The sequence below is a fragment of the Aphelocoma coerulescens genome, chromosome 30, assembly GCF_041296385.1.
Source record: "Aphelocoma coerulescens isolate FSJ_1873_10779 chromosome 30, UR_Acoe_1.0, whole genome shotgun sequence".
Taxonomy (NCBI): domain Eukaryota; kingdom Metazoa; phylum Chordata; class Aves; order Passeriformes; family Corvidae; genus Aphelocoma; species Aphelocoma coerulescens.
In genome coordinates this window covers 1,779,786-1,805,354 of record NC_091043.1, presented here as the reverse complement: position 1 = coordinate 1,805,354, position 25,569 = coordinate 1,779,786, and the positions used below count along the sequence as shown (strand labels likewise).

Sequence of the window (25,569 nt, the reverse complement as noted above, 5' to 3'; positions counted from 1 at the left end):
TGTGGGAACGGGAAAGAGAATGGGAATGAGACCGGGAACCAGATCCAGACCGGGATGGGAGCGGGACGGGACTGGGGGACACATAAATGGGGGGCAGGAGTGACCTCGGGGAGAGCAGGATCGTGGACAGGCGACACCAGGAACAGGGATGAGGGACATGGGGATAGGTCCAGGGCAGGGGGTCCTTGATCAGCTGCCCCAGAAACTCTGCAAGGGTCTCCCAGCACAGTCGGAGCTGCTCAGCCTGGGGTCCCCAAAGCCCGGAGCAACCCCCAAGTCCCTCCCAGGAACCCCCAACTCCCTCAAAGCCGGCATCCCCCACATCCCCTGGAAGATCCCCCCACATTCCCATCCGCATCTCAGTTCAACGTCTTTAATTTTACCCCACTTTTGGGTGTTAAGAAAGGACAAGGAGAAATGAAAAGAAAGTCAAGACCATGGAGAGCCAGGAAGAGGCGGAGCCCCCCAGCCTGGTGTCTTCCCAACAGGGATCAGCGGCACCATGGATCTCTGGGGCTCTGCCCAACGGGGGTCACTGGGGATCATCCAAAGCCAATCCTCCCACGGGGGATGGGGTTGGAGCAGCGCACAAAGCTCTTCCTGCACTCGGGGCACTTGCAGGGCTTCCCTTAGTGGTGCCTCCGTTGGTGTTGAGTCAAGTGAGAGCTCTGTGAGAAGCTCTTCCCACACTGGGGACACTCGTAGGGCCTCTCCCCAGTGTGGATGCGCTGGTGGTTGATGAGGTTGGAGTTGTACCTGAAGCCCTTCCCACAGTCGGGGCAGCAGAAGGGCCTCTCATCCGTGTGACTCCGCTGGTGCTTGATGAGAGTGGAGCTGCACTGAAACCTCTTCCCACATTGCCCACACTCGTAGGGCCGTTCACCACTGTGGATTGTCTGGTGGTACATAAGGCTGGAGCTGTCTCTGAAGCTCTTCCCACATTGCCCACAGGAATAGGGCCGTTCCCCAGTGTGGATTCTTTGGTGGGTGATCAGGTGGGAGCTCCGGCGGAACCTCTTCTCACATTTCCCACACTCATAGGGCCGTTCCCCCATGTGCACCCGCTGGTGGCGGATCAGGTTGGAGCTGTCTCTGAAGCTCTTCCCACACTCCCCACACTCGTAGGGCCGTTCCCCCATGTGGATTCTCCAGTGGCAGATCAGGTAGGACCTCCTGGTGAAGCTCTTCCCACATTTCGAGCACTTGGGCTTCTCCCTATCTTGAAGTTGCTCATGGACCCCCAGCTTCGAGCTCTGACCAGATCTCTGGCCGCCTTCCCGGCCCAGCGAGGGTCTTTCCACCTTGGAGCTCCTTGGGCTGCCTTTGCAGCCCCTCCTCGTGTGGAATCTCCAGGGCTTTTCCTCCCTGGATTCCTGCGGCGTGGAGATGCTCAAAGCGGCCTCTTCCACCAGGTTCTGCCGCGGGCATTTGTCCTCCCTGGGCTCCGTGCTCAGCTCCTTGTCTGGGGGAGGAAGGACAAGCAGAGGATGGCATTTGCCTCCGTGCCACGGGGAAGGGCAGGGAGATCCCCCCAGTCCGTCCCCGGCAGGACGGCGTCGGCAGCGGGGTTGTCCTGCAGCCGGGGGCGATGCTGGGCTGGGAGATGGAGCAGGACAGAGGGGAAAGGGCCACTGACTTCCTCCTCACCTGCCTGCGGCTCCCGGGCCATCTCCCTCTTCCTCGCGGCCTCCTCCTCCATCCGGCCGCACCTTGGCGATGGCAAATCCTGCTCGAGGGAAAGCAAGGCCTGAGCGCCTTGGCTTTGCTGCTGCCCAAGCCCAAGCCCAGCTCCACAAGTCCCCGCCCCGTTCAGCCTCGGGGGGCCCGGAGCCCGCTCATCTCCAGCCTCCCCCACCCCTCCCGGCTGCCGGGGATCCCGCGGCTTCGGGATCGCCTCTTCGGCTCTCCGGGGCTCCCGCCTTCCACCCCCCGGCTCTCCCGGGATCCCCAAAACCGATATCATCCCCTCCTCTCCGGGACCGGGCAGTCGCCACTTGGGACACCCCAAGACCCCCCCAAGGCGTATTTCCGGCTCAGCTTTGGGGTCCTGCAAGCTCCAAACATCGCCTGCCCAAAAAAAAACCCTCCCGGAGACCCCGGATGGATTTGGGGCGAGTTCCCCCTCCCCGCTCACCTCGGGATGCGGGGGGGCGATGCTGCCGGAGCCGGGGGAGCTGCGGCCTCAGCGGGCGGGCGGGGGAACCGCGCTTCTGCTGCTCCTCCTCCTCCTCCTTTTCCTCCTTTTCCTGCTCCTCGTCTTCCTCCCGCTGCTCCTTTTCCTCTTCCTCCTCCTCCTCCGTCCTGATCCTCCCGCGGCTCCTCCTCTCCCGCCCCGGCCCGGGCAGGTTCCGACACCCCAAAGCAGCCGCGCTGTATCCGGGGGGGGTCCCAAAGCGGCCCCGCCCCGCGCGGCACTGGGAGCGATACTGGGAGCAGCGGGAAGGAACTGGCAGCACGATCCCTCCTCCCAGTACGGCTCTTACTGGGAGCACTGGGAGGGAACTGGGAGGAATCGGGGACCCGAGCCGGCTGCAGCCGGTGCTGGGCGTGGCCAAGGCGGGGCGGGGGCGGGGTTATGCAAATTTAGGAGCGAACGCGCGCGGTGATTGTGGCGGGGGCGGGATTATGCAAATAAAGAGGCAGTATTAGTGGTTATTGTGGGGAATGTGGGCGGGGTTATGCAAATAAGAAGGCGGTACCCGTGCTTTGTGGTGTGTGGGCGGGGCTATGCAAATAACAGCGCTTTTCGCGCGGTTCTCGGGGGAACCTTCCTGAGCCTCCTCCTGGATGCGCCGAGGACTTGGGGACCCCCCAGTCCGGATCCTCCCCTCCCCCAGAGCCTGGGGACCCACCGGGACCCCTAGGGAGGTTTGGTAACCCTCTTGGCGATTTGGGGTCTCACCCAGTGAATTTGGCCCCCACCTGAAAGTTTGGGAATCCACCTGGGGGTTTGGGGACCTCCCTGAAGTTTTGGGAACCCGCCTCCAAATAGCCCCCAGGATCCTCGAAATCCCCCCAGGACTCCCCCAATTTCCCCGTGCCAGGGGTCTCTGGGGACCCCAAACCTTCCCCTCCCCACTCCAGGATCTCTGATGACCCCAAATTTCCCTCCCTGGGGATGATTTTCGGGGGGATGTGGGCGTGGGCACCCCCCCCCCAGGGCTCGGTTCCTGCCGGGACTGGGGGGAGCCGGGCAAGGTGCGCGGCGGGGGTCGGGGGGTGGTCCTGGGGGGAGCCGGGGTGTCCTCGGTGCTCGGTACCGGAGCGCAAAGCCCGGTCCGGGGCTCCCCGGTGAGTCTAGGGTCCGGTGTTGGTGCTTAGAGTGAGCCCGAGGGGTCTTTGGTAGGTCCGGACGGTCTTGGGGAGTCCCCGGTGCTCGGTACCGGAGCTCGGAGCCGTTTCTGGGGGTCCCTGGTGGGTTCCCGGTGTCCGATCCCGGCGCTCGGTCCGGGAGTTCCGCTGTCCGGTCCCGGAGCTCGCTCTGGCTGCTCGGAGAGGGGGAGATTTGGAGTCCCCAAAGTCCCCTGGAAAGGGAAAGGGGAGGATTTAGGGTCCCCAGGTGAGCGGGGGCACCCCCCTGAGCTCCCCCCACGTTTTGTGCTGTCCCCAAGAATGTCCCGAAATCTCCCCCACCCTCGGAGACAGCTCAGGGAGGGTCCCTTCCGTTCCCTCTTCGCCTCCCTTTCCCCCCTTTCTCCATTTCTCCCCTCCCGGGGGCGGCTGACCCCGACCCCGATCCTAATCCCGGTCCCGGTGCCACGTGAGCGCTGATCCCGTTAAGAGCCTCTGCCCGGGGGGGTGACAGCCGTGGCCGCCCCCCGGCGCGCACTGTCCTTGTCACCGCTGCTCCTCGGGCATCGGCCTGGCCGTGGCCGTGCGGCCCGCGCGGGACCCCCCTGGGCTCTCCCTGGGTGAGGGGGGTGTCCCCAAATGTCCCCAAGGCAGGAAGGGACACCCCGGGATTGTCCCCGACGCTCCCTGGGTGAGGGGGGTGTCCCCAAATGTCCCCAAGGCAGGAGGGGAGGGAGTCCCTGATAGGTTTTGGGGTCTCTGACATGTTTTGGGGTCCCTGATGGATTTTGGGGTGCAGTTCTGGCCACCATGTGGGACCTGTGCTGCCGGGTTTGGGGGGGACCCTGACGGGATTTTTGGGGTCCCTGACGGGATTTTGGGGTCTCAGTTCTGGTCACCATGCATGGCACCTGTTCCGGGGGATTTCTGATGGGATTTTTGGAATCCCAGACGGATTTTTGGGGTCCCTGACGTGTTTTTGGGGTCACAGTCCTGGCCACCATGCACAGAATCTGTCCCGTCGGGTTTGGGAGGGTCTCTGATGGGGTTTTTGGGATCCCTGACACGTTTTTGGGGTCCCTGACAGTTTTTGGGGTCGCAGTCCTGGCCACCATGCAAGACCCGTCCCGGCGGGTTCCTGATGGGGTTTTTGGAACCCTCTGATGAATTTTTGTGATTTTGGGGGTTGCAGTTCTGGCCACCATGGGGGACCTGGTGGGGCGGGTTTGAGGGTGTTCCTGGTGGGGTTTTGGAATCCCTGTCGGGATTCTGGGGTCCCTGACGGGATTTTGGGATCCCTGATTGGTTTTTGGGGTCCCTGATGGGATTTTGGGGCCACAGTCCCAGCCACCATGCGGGACCTCTCGCAGCAGGGGACAATCCTGGGGTGTCCTTTGGGGCCACCCTGCAAATCCTCTGGCTCGATGTCACCAGCGACAGCTCCGTTGCCGAGTGCCTGAGGGTGTCCCGGGGGGGCGTGTGGACATCGTGGGTGAGGGGTTTGGGGGAATTGGGGGAGTTTTGGGATGGGTTTGAGGGTTTTGAGGCAGTTTGGGGGGTTTGGGGGCATTTTTTGGCAGTTTTGGGGGGATTTTGGGGCGGGTTTGAGAGGCTTTGGTTTATTTTGGGGTGGTTTTAGAGCAGATCTGAGGCGGTGTCAGAGACTGAAATATTATAGTTTATGACTTAAACATTTTCATAGCTGGCACAGACCCCGCCTTTGGACTTTGCTGCTTGTAACATCCAGCCAGGAGACTGAGTCCCTGTTGAGGAGTAGAAAGAAGCGCCAGTGGTGGTGAAATGGCGTGGCCCATTCCAAGTGTCACTGACCACAGAAACAGCCGTCAAGACAGCTGAACACAGGTGAACCCATCACATTCGGGTCAAGATCTCTGAAGTCCCGGACATTTGGACATCTCAGCTGGAGGAGAAGGCCGGGAGGCCGTGACTGACACTCTGCAGGAGTGGGCTGGAGCAGTAGCCAGTGCTTCGACATCGGAGGAATCCCTGCGTGCCTACCCACAGACCGTCTGCTGAAATACTCTGTATGGGCATCCCTCCTCCAGAATCTCCACTCACTGGGGGGCTAACACTTGCTGCCATTGTTTTATGGTAAGTGGTTTCTGTGTCTCCAATTGCCACAATCGGTGCAGAAGACAACGTGAAAATTAGACTAGCTAGTTCAATTACGCTATTAAAATATTTTCCTTAATAATTCTACTTTTATACGGCCAGCTAAGTTTAGGCCAGGAGTGGGAGAATCCATTTGCAGCCTTAGGAGAAGAAGTAGCAAAAGTTTTTAACCTTAGCAATTGCTGGCTCTGTGGAGGGCCAGGAGGATCTGAAGAGTGGCCATGGGTGGCTAGCCCAGCTGAGCTTAAACAATGGATCAACACCCGACGTGAGCTCCATAATGGGATGGGATTTTGGGCCAAAGAGGAAAATCCACGGCCACTTCATTCTTCTCAAACGGGCACTTATTGCCTAAACAGGACAGGGTGTGTCTATGTAGGAAAAGGCGTTTGTGACTGGATTTCATCTTTGGGTTTAGATTCTTGGACTCCCAACTGCCCTCCTCGTGATTGTTCCAGGTATGGAGGCAGATGGAATCAAATGCCTGTTAAGCTCACTAACGGTAGCTGGGTAAGGTGTTCCTTCTATTACCGCAGGCCTGGGCCCTAGGGTCTATCACCGTGTCCCACAGCCATAGGGAGGAGGAGGAGAGAAGATCCAGCAGGCAGGAAGTGTGCAGCAAGATTGATTTATTGAATTATTTTACAAACTCTTTTATAGACTTTTTTCTTCATAGTCTAATTGGACAAAGGATCAGCCCCCCCTTGGGGGTGATTGGCTAAAATCCTAAAACATCCATTGTCAAAATATTTTCCTGCTATACCATAAACAAGACTTTTCAAGGTTGCAGGTGTTTGGTTGTTTACATTCCCTGCTACCTCTTCTGTGAGAGAGAAAAGTCTCTCACGGGCTTAGAAAATAGCAAGAAAATCCTCGCTAGCAGCATTTTTGTATCTACATCCTTCCATAATTACCAAAAGGACTTTGAAGCCTGTAAAGCAATGGGGAGGGACAAGGGGGTTTTTTGACCACCTATTTTTAAGCTGTTCCCGAGAAAATTCCACAAGTAGAACACATGCTGTTCGTGATTATCAGTGGGAATGGCAACACCGGATTGGAACTCAAACCCTTTTAGTGGGTTCTGCTCCAAATCCAACCAAGCAGCTTGCAGATGTAAATGTAGATGGGAAGTTCTGCTTTTAGTGAGTTCTGCTCCAAATCCAACCAAGCAGCTTGCAGATATAAATGTAGATGGGAACCCTGTGCGGGAGCTTGGAAATGCAAATATTGTGACCCCTATGGTGGAGCAGCTATTATTGGAAGACTGTTAGGCCCAGGAATCCCGCTGTATTTTGATCCACCCATTGATGACAAAGGCCAGGAAGGCCCCTTTGCTAATGGAACACGGGCTTTGAAAGGCCATTATTGGATTTGTGGCCAACATGCTTAGCTCAGGTTACCTCCAGACTGGTCAGGGATATGGTACGTGGAGTATATTAGGCCGTTGTTCTTTTTGCTACCACAAGTTCAGGGAAATGGCTTAGGAATCAAAATCTGTGATGATTTAATTAGAGAAAAGCTGATGCAGCCCTGGTGTCACGATCCGCTAATGCAAGCAGGGGTCGTGATGGTTCGTTTATCGATCTCAGAGTGTAAAAAGGACACAAGAAATTTCAGTTTAAATCAAAACAGTGCACCTTTATTAAGTGCCCACAACACAGTAATGCAATAGAAGAGAGAAAGAGAGAGAGAGAGAGAGAAAGAAACACAAAGTAGGGAGGAAGAAAAAGAGGGGGGGGGGGGGCAATAGCTACCAACGGATGAGACGAAGTCCTCGTGGTCTTCCGCCAATAGATTCGTCTTCTTTCCGTGGGGGAGATCTCTCCGACTTGGTTATTTCAGAAAGTCCCTTTATAGTCCTTTTCAGAAGCGAGGGGCAACTGGCCAAGAGGTTGGGAAATTTACAGCCATTGTTGTGGAGTCCGTTGCTTTGGGAAACAGGTACAGGACAGACGCACAAGACCGGTGTGCAGGACAGGTGTGCAGGGCAGGTCGTTCCTTTCCGCTTCAGCGCGGTCCTTCCCGCCTGGGCAGCAAGAACGGCGCAGTCCATTGTTACCTGCACTAATTTTCCTCAGGAATGCGTACCAGTTCCCAGCGGGCACACCCCTAGGCAACATTTGGCAGACACCCCACCTCAGCTAGGCCAGGACTCCTGTGCTCAGTCTCTGTTCTCAGCGATGATCGTGAGGCAGATGAGGGATCTTCAGACCGTCTCTAACACCTGGCTGGAGGGAGCACCCCAAAACGGGGAAAAGATGAATAGCCAGCAGAACGAGTTACACAACACGACGGACCAGCCCCTTGGAATCCCAATGAATTAATCCCGGGTGCCTGGGAACCCGTTTATCATTGGAATGGGATAATTAGGATACACGCTGTCTCCGGCCCCGCAATTGGCGCCACTGTTTCCTGCCCGCCAATGGCCGCTTGCGGTGGTCGTGACGTCACCCGTCACCGGGCAGATCCCGGCGCGCCCAAGGGAGCGCTGCGGCTCTCCGGGATCCTCCTGGGATCTCCTTGGGACTGTGAGAAACGAGGTACACTCTTTTTAACGTTTTAAGAAAAGTTTAATAAAAGAGACAATTAGGAGACAACAGCAAAAAGGGTATTACTGCCAGGTGCTTTGGCAGAGAGCCAAAGGCACACCTCTACATCCAAAAGGTCGTCTTTAAAAGTACATCTCACTGCATATTCATCACAATCATGCATGATTCATAAATTCTTTGGAGTTTCTGTGTATCATCCCATCGATCTTATCTTCCTCCTTGGCTCCACTATGTCTCTGCTCTCTCCATAAATTATTCTCTCTGGTTTCGGGTCTTCTTCTCCTTTGATAATATACTTCAGGAATGGGAAGGCTTTCTCTGCCTATCTTTTTTTTTTTAATTGACTACAGAAACAATAGACATTCTATATCATGTATTACAGAACCTAGGTAAAGTTTTTCTAACATTAAGGAACATGAAAAAAAACCCAGCATCACAATACATCCATAACAATTATGTAACATGCGGAAATCCAACATCACAATACCATTTATAACAGGACCCTATAACGTTTATAACAGGCCATGCACCGCGGGACCCCGGGGCCCTGCGGTCAAACTCTGCCTGAAACCCGCTGGTTTCAGCCCAAACCCGGCGGAGCACCGGGATCGGCGGATCCGGGGGGGTGGGGGGCAGTGTCCCCTCCCCGAGCAGCCACCACTGCCCACCGCAGACCCTCAGCATCCCCCCCAACATCCTGCCAACAGCGCTTCCCAGAGCTTCCCAGGAAAAGCCCCGGCGGACCCCGCCCGAACTCCTCTCAGAGGAGCTCCTGGGGCGTTCCTTGGCAGGGACTGAGGGCAGAAAAGCTCCGGTTTTCCCTGCGTGTGTGGGTCCCCACCCTCGAAGGAACAGGACTGGGCTCTGCGACTCCACCCCTGATTCCGAATCTTCTCTCTCTTTGTCCCCTTACCTCCCTTTCCTCTGGGTGATCATAAATCCAAGAGCGGCTGTAGAGCCCCATTCCCAGTTACAAGTTTCCCAGCTATGGTTCTCCCAATTACAACTCCAGAGACACCAAAAATAAAATCGGTTCCTGATGTCACACTGCTTCTTCAGCAGCATTTTGCTTTCACCCGCTCCAAAGGATCCCTCAGGAAAAGAACCCGTGGCACTGCCTCCGAGGTGGGTCGTGACAGGGGCTCTCACGGTGCCACTTGTGGGAAGTGCTGGGCAGGAAGAACTGGGGGGAGGTTGGACACGGAGGCTGGGGAGGTCAGGGGAGTTCCATGGGTTAAGGAAAGGGGAAAGTGGCCAGTTTTGATATCAGCATCCCCCCAGTTCCCCAGTTCCCCACTCCCTGCATTTCCTGTTCACGGTGCAGTTGGAGCCCAGCCCGAGGCTCCCACAGTTCCTGATCCTGGGCCACGTGGATGGGACCCCCTTTGAGCAGGGTCAGATTTGAGCCGGAATATAGGGGTCCCCGGACCCAGGTCAGTGGGTGCGCCCAGCACATCCACCACCGACCTGGAGATGTTGCAATCCAGTACAACCAGAGCAGGGGTGAGTAGGGGGAGCCAGGGGCTGGGGGGATCCCAGGGAATGGGGGATATTTGTGGGTCTGGGATGGGAGTTATCCTCCCACTCCTCACCATCCTGTGCTTCTCAGGGCCCAGTCACTCCCAGTATGATCCCAGTTGCCCTCAGCATGGTTCCAGTCGCTCCCCGTTCTTCCCAGTGTAATACCAGTGGCCTCTGGTATAGTCCCAGTCACTCCCCATATGATCCTGCTCTCTCCCACCAGGGTCCCAGTCATGCCCAGTTGCCCTCAGTGCAGACCCAGTCACTCCTACTTGCTCCCAATTGCCTCCAGCACGGTCCTAGTTGTCCCCAGCATGGTCCCTGTTGCTCCCAGTGTAGGAGCTTGGGTGGGTTGGACGGTCGGGACGGACGGAGACGAGAGATCTCTGAAGTCAGATCTTGGAACATGCGGTTTATTGCAAAGGGCCTGGGTACAGGGGCACTGCTTGGAGCTGCCAGCTGCAGCTCGGAGCAGGCCCAAGGTGAGAGCGGAGTAAGAGAGAGAGAGAGAGGGCGAGAGAGCGAGGTCCTTGTTACAATACAATAAATCCTCTTCTGTAGTGAATATTCTAATTCTCATTAGCCAATCTAGTACAAGGTACAAATCCTATAGCATTTACATACAGCCTATAAGAGTTATTACATTACCATAGAGTGTTACATTTTAACTCCTAAAAACTACTCCTTGGACCCCTTCTGCTGAGCTAGTAGGGTCTGCTCTGACCCTTGGACCTGTCTGCAAGCAGAGGGTATTGTTCAATCAAGAGGGGATTACCTTCAGCCGGCCATACCATTGTTTTCCAGTTGTTCAGTAACTAAGACTTTATATCTCAAAGATGGCCTTCATTTCGATGTCGCTTATAGTTTTCATATTCCCAAAATCTTTTGTCAGGCAATCATATTTATAAGGCTTTCCTGTTTCATCTTCCCCAACACCCAGCATGGTCCCCGTCACCCCCAATAAGGTTACAGACACTCCCAATCTATCCCAGTTGCCCTCAGCATGCTTGGAGTCATTCCCAGTCACTCCCAGTATGATCTCAGTATGATCCCAATATAGCCTAGTCACTTCCAGTAGGAGACGAAAGTTTATGGAACACCTGGAGGACCCACCCGGAGGAGAGTCCCCACAAGTTCTCTGGCTGCAGGAAGAGCCCCAAGGAGCAGAGGTCCCACCAGAACCACCACTCGAAGTAGGAGGGGGCGACAACGGGGGGGCCTCCAGACCGACACCCCAGCAAGCAGCTCACACAGCCTCTCATCCTTGTCCCCAAAATCCCACCCTTGGGTACCCTCATCCCTCTCTGCAGTCCCCCCTCCAACATCTCCAGGCTTCTGGGAAGAGCCCAAAGGGATGGAAGCGCCTAAAACGCTGCTGAAGTGCCCGAACTGCTCCCAGCTGCGGACGTTCCTGACCACAAACCTCTCCTGGTCAGAGGGGGGGTGCAAAGGGGTTTAGGGGATCCAGGGGGGATTGGAAGGGGGTTTTGGTGGCTCTTGGGGACATTTGTGGTATGGGGAGGGGGTTTAGGGGGCTATGGAGGTGTTGCCCACCGACCACAAACACAAACCAACAGAGAGTCAGTTTATGCGGTGCTTTATTCAGGGCCCGGGGACCTGGGGACTGGTGTCCCAAATCAGGCTTCCCAAAGGCCTATCATTTCACTCAGCTCTTTATACAGTTTCAAACATTGGCACACATACAAAATTTAATTTTCAAAGTAAAACATACATCACAAGGATTAACAATTGATAATCATACCCTAAGCCATATATCTTCATGGTTGTCTAGTCTTAGATAATGCTCAACGAACTCCCACCACTGAAATCCCCCTTGCATGCAACATATATCAACCCAGAACTATTTACTTTTAGACATGTTCTCCATGCCCAGCTAATTCACTACTCCTAACTTCCCCACCCAGCACATTCCATTCCTGTTTCCCAAGAGAACTATTTCTACACCTGAGGCCTTACAGCCTAGCAGAGCCTTAGCCTTACTACTTTTAAAATCCAATATCCTATCCTTTTTGTAACAGAGGGGTCTGTGGGGGAGTTTTGGGAGCTCTGGAAGGGCTGTGGGGCTTGGAAAGAATTTGGGTGGGTCTTGGGGGGGATGGGAAAGAGTTTTGGTGGCTCTTGGGGCCATTTATGTTGCAGGGAGTGGTTGGGGGGCATCCTGGCCGGGAGCTGTGGGGTGGTTTGAGGGGACTGGGAGTGCTGTGGGGCTGGGAGGGGATTTTAGGCCGGTCGTGAACCCCCCAGACCCCCAAAGCTGCCACCAGACACTGCCGCCGCAAGATGTTGCTGGGGGCCGGGGGCTCCATGTTGGGGTTTGTCTTCCTGGCACCGTGGGAGTGAGGGGGGTCCCCAGGGGCCGTGTGTGTCCCCCCCAGAGCGTGTGTGACCCCCCCATCCCGGTGTCACCCCCTTTTCCCTCCCCACAGAGCTCCTGAGCCAGCCCCTGCTGCCCCGGGAGGGAATTTGGGGAGGGGGCAGAGGGGGTGCGCAGCCCCTGCCGGGGGATGACCCCGGCCCAGCGCCCTTCGTTCAGCACCGAGCTGGGCGTGGGGCCGCAGGAGGAAGAGGCCGATGGGAAGCAGATCCTGCAGGGGAGACAGGGCTTGGGCTCAGGGCAAGGTTCTGCCCTGCACACCTGGCTCAGGTGTGAGCCTGCCCCGGGAAGGGAGCGGGACATTCCCATCCCCACGGATCCTGTCCCCAGAATCTCACTCTTGGGATCCCTCATCCGTCTTTGCAATCGCCCCTCCAACATCTCCAGGCCTCTGCGAAGAGCCCAGAGGGCTGCAAGTCCCCACCCAGGGTCCCCAGCAAGGCCCAGTTTGGATGTGCAGCCCCCAGTTTTCCCAGTTTCCCTCTCCTTTCCCCGGGCCGGGTTCCCCCGCCCCCAGCGGGTGGGAGCAGCCGAGAGCCCCGCGCTGCCCATCCCGACCTGTCCCGGCTCCATCCCCGCTGCTCCCGCGGGCTGCGAGGGGCTCGGGAACGGGGGAGGGGCGATGAAGAAGCAGCGGGAGAAGGGCTGGAGGGATTAAGAGGAGGAGGAGGGATGGAGGAGGAACAGGAAAAGGAGGAGGAGCGGGAGGAAGACGTGGGATAGAGGAGGAGGAGGAGCAGGAACTGGAAGCAGAGGGAGCGCGTGTCCCAGCCCGGGCTGTGTCCGCTGCCCTTCCGCCGCCTGGGCCATTGTCCCCCCATCCCGCAGGTGACCGCGGAGGGGGAGCTCGCCCCACATATCCTGGGGGGTCCGTGGGAGGATTCGGGGGGGAGAGGGGGTATTTTTGGAACTTGAAGGACTCCCAAGCTAAGCCGCAAATGCCCTTTGGGGAGATTTTGGGGGATTCCCGGGAGGTCGTTTTTTCGGGGGGGGGGGGGGGCCAGGAGAGGGGAGAACAGTGGGACACCGAGGGGTGTAGCCCAGGGATAGGAGACCCCCACGATTCAGCGTGAAGAGGGGTAACCCCTGGAGCTCCCCACACCCTGAAGCAGAGAGTCAGGGAAAGTGGGACCCCCGGGACCCCCAAACCCCCCATCTCTAAGTGGGACCCCAGAGAGGGGGACCCAGGGAACCCCCAGGGGACGCAGGGACCCCCCAGCAGCCCAGAGAAGAGGCAGCCCCAGAACCTCGAGTTCCAAAGACCAGAGAGGGGGGATCCTAGAGATTCCTGGGACCCCTGACAGCCTGGAGAGGGTGGGGGCCGGGTGAGGAGAACCCTCAATCCATGCAGGACCCCCAGAACTCCACAGTGGAGAGACCAGGGAGGGGGAACTCCTGCAGAGCTTTTTTTGGGATGATCATGATCCATTCAGGTCTTGGGGGGCTCAATCTTGGTATTTCTGAGAGTTTTTTCAGCTAAGTCTTGGTGATCTGGAGGTTTTTATGGACATAAGATATCCGGTGACTTCTAGAGATGGGCTTGGGCAGGAGGAAAGGAAACCCCAACCAGACACTCTCACACCTTGTTTTTCTCCCAGAAACAGGATTTCTCATTCCCAAACTTTGGCTGGATGGAGGACAAGGCTGCGAGGAAGAGGGAGATGGCCCGGGAGCCCCAGGCAGGTGAGGAGGAAGTCAGTGGCCCTTTCCCCTCTGTCCTGCTCCATCTCCCAGCCCAGCATCGCCCCCAGCTGCAGGACAACCCCGCTGCCGACGCCGTCCTGCCGGGGACGGACTGGGGGGATCTCCGTGCCCTTCCCTGTGGCACGGAGGCAAATGCCATCCTCTGCTTGTCCTTCCTCCCCCAGACAAGGAGCTGAGCACAGAGCCCAGGGAGGACAAATGCCCGCGGCAGAACCTGGTGGGAGAGGCCGTTTTGAGCGGCTCCACGGCGCAGGAATCCAACGGGGAGGAAAAGCCCCGGAGATCCCACACAAGGAGGGGCTGCAAACGCAGCCCAGGGTGCTCTGAGGAGGAAGGACCCTCGGTGGGCCGGAAAGGCGGCCAGAGATCCAGCCGGAGCTCGAAGCTGGGGGTCCATGAGCAGCTTCACGACGGGGAGGAGAAGCCCCACAAGTGCTCAGAATGTGGGAAGAGCTTCCGTTCTTGCTCCAGCCTCCTCACCCACCATCGGGTGCACACGGGGGAAAGGCCCTTCGAGTGTGGGGAATGTGGGAAGACGTACACTCATGGCTCCCACCTCCTCTACCACCAGCGGGTGCACACAGGGGAACGGCCCTGCAAGTGCTTGGAATGTGGGAAGAGCTTCAGAGACAATTCCCACCTGCTCTGGCACCAGAAGATCCACACCGGGGAACGGCCCTACAACTGTGGGGAGTGTGGGAAGAGCTTCAGAGACAGCTCCGGCCTCATCACCCACCGGCGCGTGCACACCGGGGAACGGCCCTACACGTGCTTGGAATGTGGGAAGAGCTTCAGCGTTCGTTCCAATCTCATCTCCCACCAGAAGATCCACACTGGGGAACGGTCCTATGAGTGTTCCGAGTGTGGGAAAAAGTCTCGGAGCAGTTCGGATCTCCTCAAGCACCAGCGCACACACACCGAGGAGAGGCCCTTCCGCTGCCCCGACTGCGGGAAGGGCTTCAAACGCAACTTCAGCCTTCTCACCCACCGGCGCACGCACACCGGGGAGAGGCCCCACGTGCGTCCCGAGTGTGGGAAGAGGTTTCAGACCAGCTCAGATCTTGTCAGCCACCAGCGCATCCACACCAGGGAGAGGCCTTTCGAGTGTCCTGAGTGTGGGAAGAGCTTCTCCAGGAGTTCAGCCTTGACCAGACACCAACAGAGCCACCGCTAAGGGAAGCCCTGCGAGTGCCCTGAGTGCAGGAAGAGCTTCGGGCGCTGCTCCAGCCCCATCACCCACTGGAGGACCCACGTTGGGCAGAAGAGACCCAGTGACCACATTCCCAGTGGTTCATGCTGGGAAGATGCCTGGCTGTAGATGCTGAGGAGGCGAGCAAAGAAAAAATTCTCCACTTTTCACTGTCCCATTTGAAAGTCTCCGTTCTCACACAAGCCAGCTGTCTGACAGTTTGCTGTCTGGTAAACATTTGCACCTGCAGGGCTGTTGGGAGAACATAGTGGAATGTTTTGGTTCACTAAGAATAATATTTTGAAATGGGTGGTTATACCTCTTAGCCTGTCACCTTGGTAGGTGGTTGATTTGCGATCCATGCTATAAAAAGATGGGGTTTTTGGCATTAAACGGCATAAAACCATACTTCTCTGCCCTGAATCGATGTCGTTTTTCGCCGTCCCTGCACGCACCCGGCTGGTGCTCTCCACATCCTCCTGGTTCCCCACAGGCACCTGGATGAGCACTGGGGCAGGAACATCCGTCAGGACGGAGACTAACACCAGAAATTCATTGGGAAGAGGAGATTTGTTGACTTTAAACTCCAAAAAGTCTCACGTGCTCTGTGCAGTCATTTCTTCTGATAGCATCAAGCAGCACTGGATGATCCTGGACCCTCCCATGGCACAGCACGGCTGCTTTTGGGGTGTCAGCACCTGGCCAGAGCTGTAGATGGGGCCTGTGGGGGTAGCTGGGGCCATACTGGTGGTGCTGGAAGCCCCCCCAGCTGAGAGTCAAGGGAACTTGGGTGAGCAGGGAGCATGGGAAGAGAGGGGGGTGATACAAAATGTGGGGGAGAGGGAGGAAAAGAGGGGTGGGATCCCCAAATCAAGTGGGAGGGGAGTGGGAATCCCCCCAAACCAAGATCGGGAGGTGGGAGCTGGGGATTCAGGGCAGGATGGGAAAGGTGGGGGAGAGGGAGGAAAAGAGAGGGCTTTGGACCCTCCAACCGAGTGGGAAAGGGCTGAGACCCCAAAATTCAGCAGAAAGGTGAGGCACACTTCCAAACAGGCTGTGGGGGGAGCAGGGGTTGTGGGGACAATGGGAAGGAGGTGAGAGAGGCAGGAGAAGGGGTGGAACAGTGGGCAGGGGCGTCTCATGGGGGTCCTGTAGCAGGAGGCTCTGCCTGGAATGGGTTCAACCAACTTCAACACTGCCCTGTTTGCAAAGCCCCCCGTGGGGAATGCAGAAGGGGGGTCATGCTGCTTTTGGGGTGAATAATGCTGAAACCAGCCTGGCTCCTCCATCCCAAAGTTCAACATCCTGAGAGGAGCTGTGGCAGAGCTGGTAAAATCCCCGGAGAAAGGAAAAACCGAGTGACACCACTGAGAACTCCTGCAGAGCTGCTGAGCTGGCACAGCCCGGGCACATCCGACTGACGGGGCAGCACCTCGGACCAGAAAAGCAGTGTCTCCTGACCTTTCCCTTCGTGGGGAGTGTGGAGGTTCTTCCCTGGAGTGGGGATGCCCCTCAAGGTCACTCCTCAAGGCTGAGCCAAAGAGATTTGCCCACAGTTGTTGGTCTGGGGGAGTGACATCAATGTCTACTTAATAATTTGGTTTGCTTTAATGTAATTGCTTTAATACAATTGCTTCAATATTGCTTCACAGTACACTGTGTTGTAATAGTTGTTATAGCTCCTATAGTGTGGAGGAAATAATTCTCATTAAGATCTTTATGTCTAGTCATTATCATATATATTTATATAAATATATCTGGTTAATCCTGTGGGACAGTCATATAAAGGTTCAATTACACCTCTATAATCCTTCACACATAAACTCTTGACAAGTCTGGGGTTGGGATTGCACCCAGCCGCTCCCAGGCTCCTCTTGGAGGAGTTTAGAAAGCCTGGGGGGTTCTGGTGGCTTTGAGGGCCTATGGGGCATGTTGGGGATCCTTTCTGCACCTTGTGCCTCAACAAGTCCTTCTGTGTTAAACTTGGTCTGAAGTTCCCACTCTGCCCACGACAGGAACCCCTGTGAGTGTCTGTGACGCCCCTGCTCTTTGGCAGCCTGGGGACTCGTGGACTGTCACTGCAGAAGCCCTGGAGTGTCTGTGACAGACCGGCTCCTTAGCACGTAGAGACACCTCTGCTGTCACCAGGGAGCCCCTGTGACTGCCTGTGACTCCACGATTCCTTAACAGATTCAAGAGCCCTCAAATACCATGGAGACCCCGTGACTGCACGAGCTCGTGGCTCTTCAGAAAAGCGGAGATCCCTGGGATGTCACGATGGAAGCCTGTGACCTCACTGTTCTTCAGGTGCCTAGAGACGTCTGGGATGTCATCATGGAGCCCCTGTCACTGCTGGTGACCTCATATCACTTTAGCAGCCCTGAGACCCCTGGGATGTCACCGTGCAGCCCCTGTGAGTGCCTGTGACAGATCAGTGCCTTAGCAGCTTACTGCTGGTGGGAATACATCCATGGAGGGCCTGAAACCGGGAGGTTTCTTCTGGTCAGAGCTGAGCAGGTAGCAGTTGGTGTTGGGGTCTGTTACCCGTGACAGGGAAAGATCTGAGGGCAGAGAAACGGCTCCTGTAGGGTCACTCCCAGCAGCAGACACACGGGCAGGGAGCTGTATGAAACTCCAACCAGAAATGTCGTGGGAGGCAGAACTTGCAAAGCTCCCTGTCATCCCCTGCAGCGCAGACACCTCCTCTGAGCCAGACACCCCGGTCTCCTCTCCCACTCAGCCGAGCTCTGCCCCCAGGGTTGCCTGGCCCAGGTCAGGAGCTTCCTCGGCAGTGAGAGCTCCGGCACAGCAGAGACACCTCCCTCCTGATGGTCATTTCCATCTGCCCAGCACGGGAGCTGAGAGCCACTGCCCAGGATTTTGCTCCCAGGGGGGAGCAGGGCTCTGCTGGGTGAGAAGGCTTTCCTGAGTGCCTGCCTGCCTCTGCTTTCCTTGCTTCCCTCTGGAGGAGAGTCACAGAGGTTTTCTGTGTTTCTCCAGCTGGTTGTGCTGCTCTTCTTGCTGCCCTCAGGGTCCCTGGCAATAAAGTGGTGGTGTGGCTCAAGGGCTGGGGCTGTGGAGGGCCTGCTCTGACACTGCCCTGCAGAGCACTGCCCTGGAGGTGTTTCCATGGCCACAAACTGCCCAAGCAGTCTCTTAATTGTCCCGGCTTGAGACCGTGCAGTCCGTGGTCGGGTGCTGAGGTGCCGTGCTCAGTTACTGCAGCCAGCACGGTAACACACCTGATTGTGCTGGACAGGGGGTCCTGCCAGGCTTGGGCATCACTCCAGAAGAGCCCAACTCTCCTGTAGGACCCTTGTGATGTCTGAGAGCAGCTGATCTGCCCAGGCAAATCCGCATCCTCGTCCTGTCCTCTTCATCGTTCTCTCCACAGCTGTGCTGGAAAGGGGAGCTGTGCACATTGAACGGGACCCCTCTGCTCCCAGTACAGCCCAGTTCTCCCTCAGAGCAGCCTCTGTGGGAGTGCTCCTGCAGCTGAGTGGGGCGAGCCCAGAGCAGCTGGCACCAGGCTGAGGGGCAGAGCAGCCCTCCTGGATGTGAGTGCTGGCAGAGGTTTGCACTGGGAGCAGCGGGGCAATGGGCAATTTCAGCCTTCCCAAGGACATTTCCAGGTGGGCTGGGGTGTCTGAATACTAAAACCACAGGGTGACATTTGCTGCACCTCACGTCCCTCCTTCCTCTGTGGAAAAGAGCATCTTTCTGACCGCCTCGCCCTCCCTACAGAGCAGCACAGGAACCCCTCCCCGGACCCTCCCTCCAAACACCCGGGGCTGGGGCTCCTCCGCGTGCCATTGCTGTAAAAGGGACTGGCCCTTAATGTAGGAGCCCAGAGTGCCGAGAATATTTCTCTGCCTGTTTTTAAGGGTTCTTACCCCCCTGAACAACACTGGTTTAGCCTCCAACCTTGGAAAAAATTGCCAACAGTCAGACAACAACTAGAAAATACAGTGGTGTGAATTAGGTGATAGACTACTGTGTAAGATTGTCACAGGGTGAAAAATTTTGAGGTTTTAGGCTTCTTTTGTAGTAAACAGATAAGAGTAAAAAATACCAAAATGGAGGATTGTTGTTGTTCTCTAAACCTTCTTCTCCTTCTTCTGCTACTCCATATTCTGCAGTAAAAGTAGTTTGGAATGATTGGATAGAAAATTCTGCAGTTCCTAGTCGTGTTTCTGAATAATTGGTAGGAAAGTGAAAATAATGTACATTTTTAGTAACCATTGGTTAAAATATCTTTAAAAGGCTGTGTAAATCTTGATAATTAGACTTACTCCTACTTTTCTGTCTTCTATGCTGTACCTGGGTCACGCTAGTGGCTCTGTTCCTCTGATAAGACTTAATAAACAACTATCTGGAAGCATTGAAACTCCAGGAAAAGTTTCGGTTTATCCTTGAAACTCCTTGCAAGGACTTTCAGCAAATTCTCTCCCATCAGGAGAGACTTGATTTATGGCACGGTAAAGTGTCACTTAAGGAGCCCAGGGGGAGAGAGCCCTGCTCTGCTCTGCAACTCAGCGGCACAAAGCAGAGCTGGAGCCTCAGAGCTGCACAGCACCCCCGGGAGAGGAAAGCACAATTCAGATGTTTCACAGTGAATAATGAAAGGAATGAGAGAGATTTGTCTTTGCAAACAAACTGTGGGTCTAGGTAAAAGCTAGATACTGAGAGGTGGAAGAAACAATGGGAGGAACTCCACTGATTGATGAAAGGAGTGAGAGGGATTTTATAGGAGAAAGGCTCAGGAAGGATGTCTGGACTTCAGGCAGCTCTCTTGAAAGCTGTTTATTGCATAGGCGGAGTTACAGCAGCTCAGGGTATCCAGAGCCAGCCCTACAGCTGCCAGCTCCAGCTGTAGGCGTTCCTGAAGCCACTTTCTGTTCAAGTTACAAAGCATTTTATGCTTTTCTTTGCTGAGTATCTTAACACATAACAACCAATAAGCACCATACACAGCACCTTGACATTTGCCTATAGCCTATCATAGCTACTACCATCACCATATTATGGTCATTATTATCCAATCACAGTAAGTAAGTTACAATTTAAGCTTACAGTGGAAAATTCTCAGACCTCTCTTCTTCTTCCTGCATCAACGTTTCTTGTTTGCCTGCGATATCTCTCTTTTTGGTAAAAATATGTTTTCTATTTACTTATGCTCTTCTTGAGACTTATTTACTTGATCAAAAACATGTCTTTGTTTGTAGTCACATACCTTTGTCCTAATCATAAAAATCTCCTTCCAACTCATCCCCAACCTTTGCCTTCTCAGCTATTCAGTGCTCAGCGTTTGAGCAAAACATCTTTTACTCTATATCAAAACTTGCTTTCATTTCTCTCTCATCCTCAGTTTCCACATTCAGAGATCTTTCTGCCAAGCCTCCATACCTGTGACACTTTCTTACCAAACTTTCACCCTCCCCAACACGATTTGTCTTTACAAACAAACTGTGGGGTTGCTGATAGGTAAAGATAAATACATGAGACATGAAAGAAGCAATGGGAAGAACCATAAATTCCATAAGAATTAAAATAAAGGGGGGATATAGACTAGAAGGGAACCTTAGGTATTAGGCATTTCGGGAAGTCTGTACCCCTCGAGCACTTCAGCCAATGGGGAAAGAGAGAGGGAAATGCAGCTGGGAAATCAGGATAAATAGGAGGCCTCCAAAAATTTGAGAGACCCCAGTGGAATCCCCCATGGCCTCTCCCTTTATTCAAATCAAGTAACAGGACTCCTCTGTCTCCTTTTTGGACATAAACCTCTGGTGTTCGTGGATTAATTTTCCTGACAGTAATAAAGTCTTGCTGAGGAGCTTCTCTGAATTTCTCTGTTTAGTCTTTGGCAGTTTCCATGACCGTAAGAAGCAGATGTCCAACAGCAGCTCCATCAGCCCCTTCCTCCTGCTGCCATTGGCAGACACGCGGCAGCTGCAGCTCCTGCACTTCTGCCTCTTCCTGGGCATCTCCCTGGCTGCCCTCCTGGGCAACGGCCTCATCATCAGTGCCGGAGCCTGCGGCCAGCACCTGCACAGCCCCGTGTTCTTCTTCCTGCTCAGCCTGGCCCTCAGCGACCTGGGCTCCATCTGCACCACTGTCCCCAAGGCCATGCACAATTCCCTCTGGGCACCAGGCACCTCTCCTACTCAGCATGTGCTGCTCAGGTGTTTTTCTTTCTGTTCTTCATCTCAGCAGAGTATTCCCTCCTCCTCATCATGTGCTACGACCGCTACGTGTCCATCTGCAGAGCCCTGCACTACGGGGCCCTCCTGGGCAGCAGAGCTTGTGCCCACATGGCAGCAGCTGCCTGGGCCAGTGCCTTTCTCTACGCTCTCATGCACATGGCCAATACATTTCCCCTGCCCCTGTGCCAGGGCAATGGCCTGGGCCACTTCTTCTGGGAAATCCCACACATCCTCAAGCTCTCCTGCTCCAAATCCTACCTCAGGGAACTTGGGCTCATCGCTGTCAGTGTCTGTTTGGTATTTGGCTGGTTTGTGTTCATTGTTTTCTCCTATGTGCAGATCTTCAGGGCCGTGCTGAGGATCCCCTCTGAGCAGGGCCGGCACAAAGCCTTTTCCACGTGCCTCCCTCACCTGGCCGTGCTTTTCCTGTATGCCAGCACTGGCACACCTGCCTACCTGAAACCCCTCTCCAAGTCTGCCTTCTTAGGTTTTCAGTGGAGTTGTAGGGGTCTTTCTTTATCCTTTTTTTTATGTGCTAATGTGTGAATTGTATTATTCTTCTCTTTTGCAAACAATTCTCTATCTGTTGAACGTGACCGAGAGACTACAGATGAGGGATTGTGCTCTCTACATTTAAACAAAATAAAGGACACTGCAAACACTTGTTTGTCCAAGATCCTTCCTCTGAGATGGTAGCAAAGCTGATGGCAGCACAAAAAGATAAAAGGATTCATGACTCCTTGCTAAAATAGCTAGATAGAAAGCAAGATGAGAGAGACAAATTTCTACAAAATTTGGTTACCTCCTTACAAATATATTCAGATGGAGAGCATGAAACTGGAATCTCTGCTGAATATGGAAAGGGACTTTACCAGACAAATGCGCCTCGGGCTGCGGAGTGGGAGAATCCATTGAGAGAGACATTGGGCACATCTACAGGGATGAGGAGCCGGCAGGGTGAACACAAGGATGTGGACAGCGGTCAGGTGAGGAAGAGCTGGGAAACTGCAGGAAGAATTAGCGTGTGAAAGGGAGAGGTGAGATCAGGCTTGGAAACTTTCAGAAGCAAAGAGAGTGACTAAGCCAGGGTAGGAATCAGTAGTACTGAGGGTGAGGAGGATGAGGAGAAGGAGAAAAAGACAGAAATGTCGGGCAAGGAGACAAAGCTGATGTCCTGGGGTGACTTTATGATGTGTATCCTGTATCACTGCCCTGTGCCCAGAAATTAACTTTGTGCCTTTCTGTGCCTCTAAACTGAGCCTGAGAGGGGGAAGGAAAAACTGAGCAAAACTTTTTCAAAGCAGTTTGCAGCTTGTTCAAGGTCACACAGAGATAGGGACTTTCTTTTTCCCAGCTGCGGCAGGGGAGTGAGGAAGCACCCGGCTTGCTGCTTTCCAGTCAGCTTTTGGCCAGTTTTTCAGTTTCCTTTTCTCCAGAGAGAGACTGAGAGCTGAACTTTGCTTTTCCTTCCCTGGAATTTCGGATTTTCTCCCTTTTCTACTGGAATGCTTTCAACCTCAGAGCACATCGAGAGGACTTTCCACCGGGCACAGAGGGCCTGGCCCTGGGCCAAGCCCCAGCTCCAAGGAGACCAAATGGAGGACTCTGACACTTTCCCAGGTTTTTTCTCCACAGCGAGAGATTTTATTATTTAGCATTATTTCCCATTTCCCGTGTGTTCGGTAGATAAATAGTTTTATCTCCTTCACTTTCCTTCGAGGAAAATTTATTTTTTCCCAAACCTGGTGGGGGAGGGGTGGTTGTGCCTTCTCTCAGAGGATATATTTCTAAATTTGGCCAAACCAGAACAGCTCCCTGTAGAAGGAGAAGTAGCCGTGGAAGAGTAGCTGTGGAAGAGTAGCTGTGGAAGAGTAGCTGTGGAAGAGAAGGGAGAGCCAGGAGAGTAGGAAGTGGAAAAAGAGAAGATGAGCCAGAGGAGGAAAAGGGAGAGGCTGTAGAAGGGCAGGCAGAGACAGCAGAAGTGTGGGCAGCAGCTGCTGGGGAGCAGAAAGCAGCTGCAGAAGAGGATGTCCAGGGATACTGGGAACCAGGGGTAAATGATCCTCATAAAGCAGAGGGCTGGCTGTTGTTCAGGGGGTTTAGATCCCCTGGAGAGGAGAGCAGGCTCCGGGGAAGGTGGTGGTGCTGCTGAGCGTGATCAGGAAAAGGAAAAGATGCTGAAGGCAGAGGGGCTGCTGGCTGCCGAGTCCAGTCGCATTGGACTTCAGACAGAGCTTCGTGATGGATAGGAGAGAGAGAGAGACTCCTAGAGGGGGGATTGCAGGATGTAGAGTCTATACCCCTAAACAAAATTGAAACCAGAGGCGATGGTCAGGGTCGGCAAACTGCTACCAAACAGTGCCATACACGGCGACCGAGATACCGAAGTTATTTCAGGATCAGTTGAATTAACAGATGGGAGAGCCTGTAAATGTTCCCACCCTGAATGTGGAGGTTGTGCCCGGACTAACCCAAGCACAAGCCCGAGGTGGAAGCACACAAAGAGGACAGCGGTTCAGTTATTTACCCAAGCCCAGTTCCATCCGACCAAGCGAAGCCCGGGTGGTACAGGACTGGGCCAGGGGAGAAGGAATTAAATGCATCTTTCACAAAACAGGCCAATTAAGCACCTTAATTGGTGCTTAAGCACCACACACGATGGCCAGTTTTCACGGGTTTATCGGAGCAGTGACTTGAAATACCTTCAGGCAGTTATTTTCGGGTAGCTGCCAATGCCCATGACAAACAGCGTCCGTGACCGAAATGGTGTGAAAAACCTATTTTACATAAGAAACTGCACAGCTTAACCTCTTAACCAGGTTAATTCTCTTCATCCAAGAATACTCAAAGAACTGCTGATATTATCACAAGGCCTCTCTTGACGATTTTTAAAGTTTTGGGAATCTGGAGATGTCCATTCTGGCTGGATGCTGGCTAACATTATCCCAGTTTTCCAAAGTCAGGAAGGATGACCCTGGAAGCTACAGGCCTGTCAGTCTCACTTCAACGCCTGGTAAAACTACGGAGAAGATTTTTCAGGGAGGCACTGAAAACTATCTGGAGGACAATGCATTCGTTGTTCACAGGCAGCGTGGCTGCACGAGGGGCAAAGTCCTGCTTACCAAACCTGATTGCCTTTTAGGACTCTGGAACCCACCTAGCTGATCAAAACAGCTGATGTCATCTTTTCGAATTTCAGCAAAGCTTTAGATACTGTCTCTGCCAGGATCCTTCCTGGAGAAAATGTCCAGCCCCCAGCTGGATAAAGATGTCGTGTGATGGGTGAGCAGCTGGCTCGTGGGTCAGGCACAAAGGCTGACAGCGACTGGGGTGACACCAGACGGGTGACCTGCCACTGGTGGGTCCTGCAGGGCTCCATTGTCAGCCCTGTGCTCTTCAACATCTTCAGTAAGGGCCTGGATGCGGCGCTCAAAGGAACACTAAGCACAGATTGCAGACAACACTAAATTGGAAGGAGCTGTTGACTCCCTCAAGGTCTGAGAGACCTTAAAAATCAGAGAGATGGGCAATCACCAACCATGTGAATTTTAACAAGGGAAAGTGTCAGATTCTGCCCCTGGGACAAGGCAACCCTGTGTTGTAAATGTATTGTGATGTTGGCTTTTTGCATGTTAAATAATTGTTATGAATATATTGTGATGTTGGCTTTTTTTTTTCATGTTCCTTAATGTTAGAAAAACTTTACCTAGGTTCTGTAATACGTGATATAGAATGTCTATTGTTTATGTAGTCAATTTACAAAAGATAGGCAGAGAAAATCTTCACATTCCTGGAGAATCTAATCAGAAGAAAAACCCAAAACCAGCCAGAATGGAACCAAGGAGGAAGATAAGGCTGGTGGGATGATACTTAGCAACTCCAAAGACTTTATGAATCATGCATGATTGTGATGAATATGCAATAAGAGGTGTACTTTTAAAGACGATCTTTTGGATGTAGAGGTGTGCCTTTGGCTCTGTGCCAAAGCACCCGGCTGTAATACCCTTTTTGCTGTTGTCTCCTAATTGTCCCTTTTATTAAACTTTTCTTAAAATTTTACAAAGAGTGAACCTCGTTTTTCACACCTGGATATAAGTGTTACAAAAAGGATAGGATATTGGATTTTAGAAGTAGTAAGGCTAAGGCTCTGCTAGGCTGTAAGGCCTCAGGTGTAGAAATAGTTCTCTTGGGAAACAGGAATGGAATGTACTGGGTGGGGAGGTTAGGAATAGTGAATTAGCTGGGCATGGTGAACCTGTCTAAAAGTGAATTGTTCTGGGTTGATATATGTTGCATGCAAGGGGGATTTCAGTGGTAGGAGCTCGTTGAGCATTATCTAAGACTAGACAACCATGAAGATATATGGCTTAGGGTATGATTATCAATTGTTAATCCTTGTGATGTATGTTTTACTTTGAAGATTAAATCTTGTATGTGTGCCAATGTTTGAAACTGTATAAAGAGCTGAGTGAAACAATAGGCCTTTGGGAAGCCTGATTTGGGACACCAGTCCCCAGGTCCCCGGGCCCTGAATAAAGCACCGCATAAACTGACTCTCTGTTGGTTTGTGTTTGTGGTCGGTGG

General features: G+C 54.0%; 2 protein-coding genes and 1 pseudogene across 2 annotated transcripts; 2 read left to right on the top strand and 1 right to left on the bottom strand.

The window, feature by feature from the left end:
* Positions 1–377: 377 nt before the first annotated feature.
* LOC138100242 (zinc finger protein 551-like) lies at positions 378–2,529 on the bottom strand. The gene is made up of 3 exons (XM_068998021.1): positions 2,135–2,529; positions 1,648–1,726; positions 378–1,462 (listed from the first exon to the last, which is right to left on the bottom strand). Exons 2-3 carry the CDS (start codon positions 1,697–1,699, stop codon positions 630–632), a joined length of 885 nt encoding a protein of 294 aa, XP_068854122.1. The 5' UTR covers positions 1,700–1,726; positions 2,135–2,529; the 3' UTR covers positions 378–629.
* Positions 2,530–12,632: 10,103 nt separating this feature from the next.
* LOC138100239 (zinc finger protein 436-like) lies at positions 12,633–15,174 on the top strand. Its single transcript, XM_068998019.1, has 3 exons — positions 12,633–12,717; positions 13,494–13,572; positions 13,758–15,174. The coding sequence occupies exons 2-3, from the start codon at positions 13,521–13,523 to the stop codon at positions 14,765–14,767; spliced, it is 1,062 nt and encodes a 353-aa protein (XP_068854120.1). The 5' UTR covers positions 12,633–12,717; positions 13,494–13,520; the 3' UTR covers positions 14,768–15,174.
* Positions 15,175–20,671: 5,497 nt separating this feature from the next.
* LOC138100145 (olfactory receptor 14I1-like) lies at positions 20,672–23,234 on the top strand (annotated as a pseudogene).
* Positions 23,235–25,569: the final 2,335 nt, after the last annotated feature.

Coding starts and splice junctions, on each gene's coding strand:
- LOC138100242 (XM_068998021.1), bottom strand. CDS start 1,699: ATGGAGGAGGAGGCCGCGAGGAAGAGGGAGATGGCCCGGGAGCCGCAG. Junction 1,463..1,647: donor GGCCCGGGAGCCGCAGGCAG/GTGAGGAGGAAG, acceptor TTCCTCCCCCAG/ACAAGGAGCTGAGCACGGAG.
- LOC138100239 (XM_068998019.1), top strand. CDS start 13,521: ATGGAGGACAAGGCTGCGAGGAAGAGGGAGATGGCCCGGGAGCCCCAG. Junction 13,573..13,757: donor GGCCCGGGAGCCCCAGGCAG/GTGAGGAGGAAG, acceptor TTCCTCCCCCAG/ACAAGGAGCTGAGCACAGAG.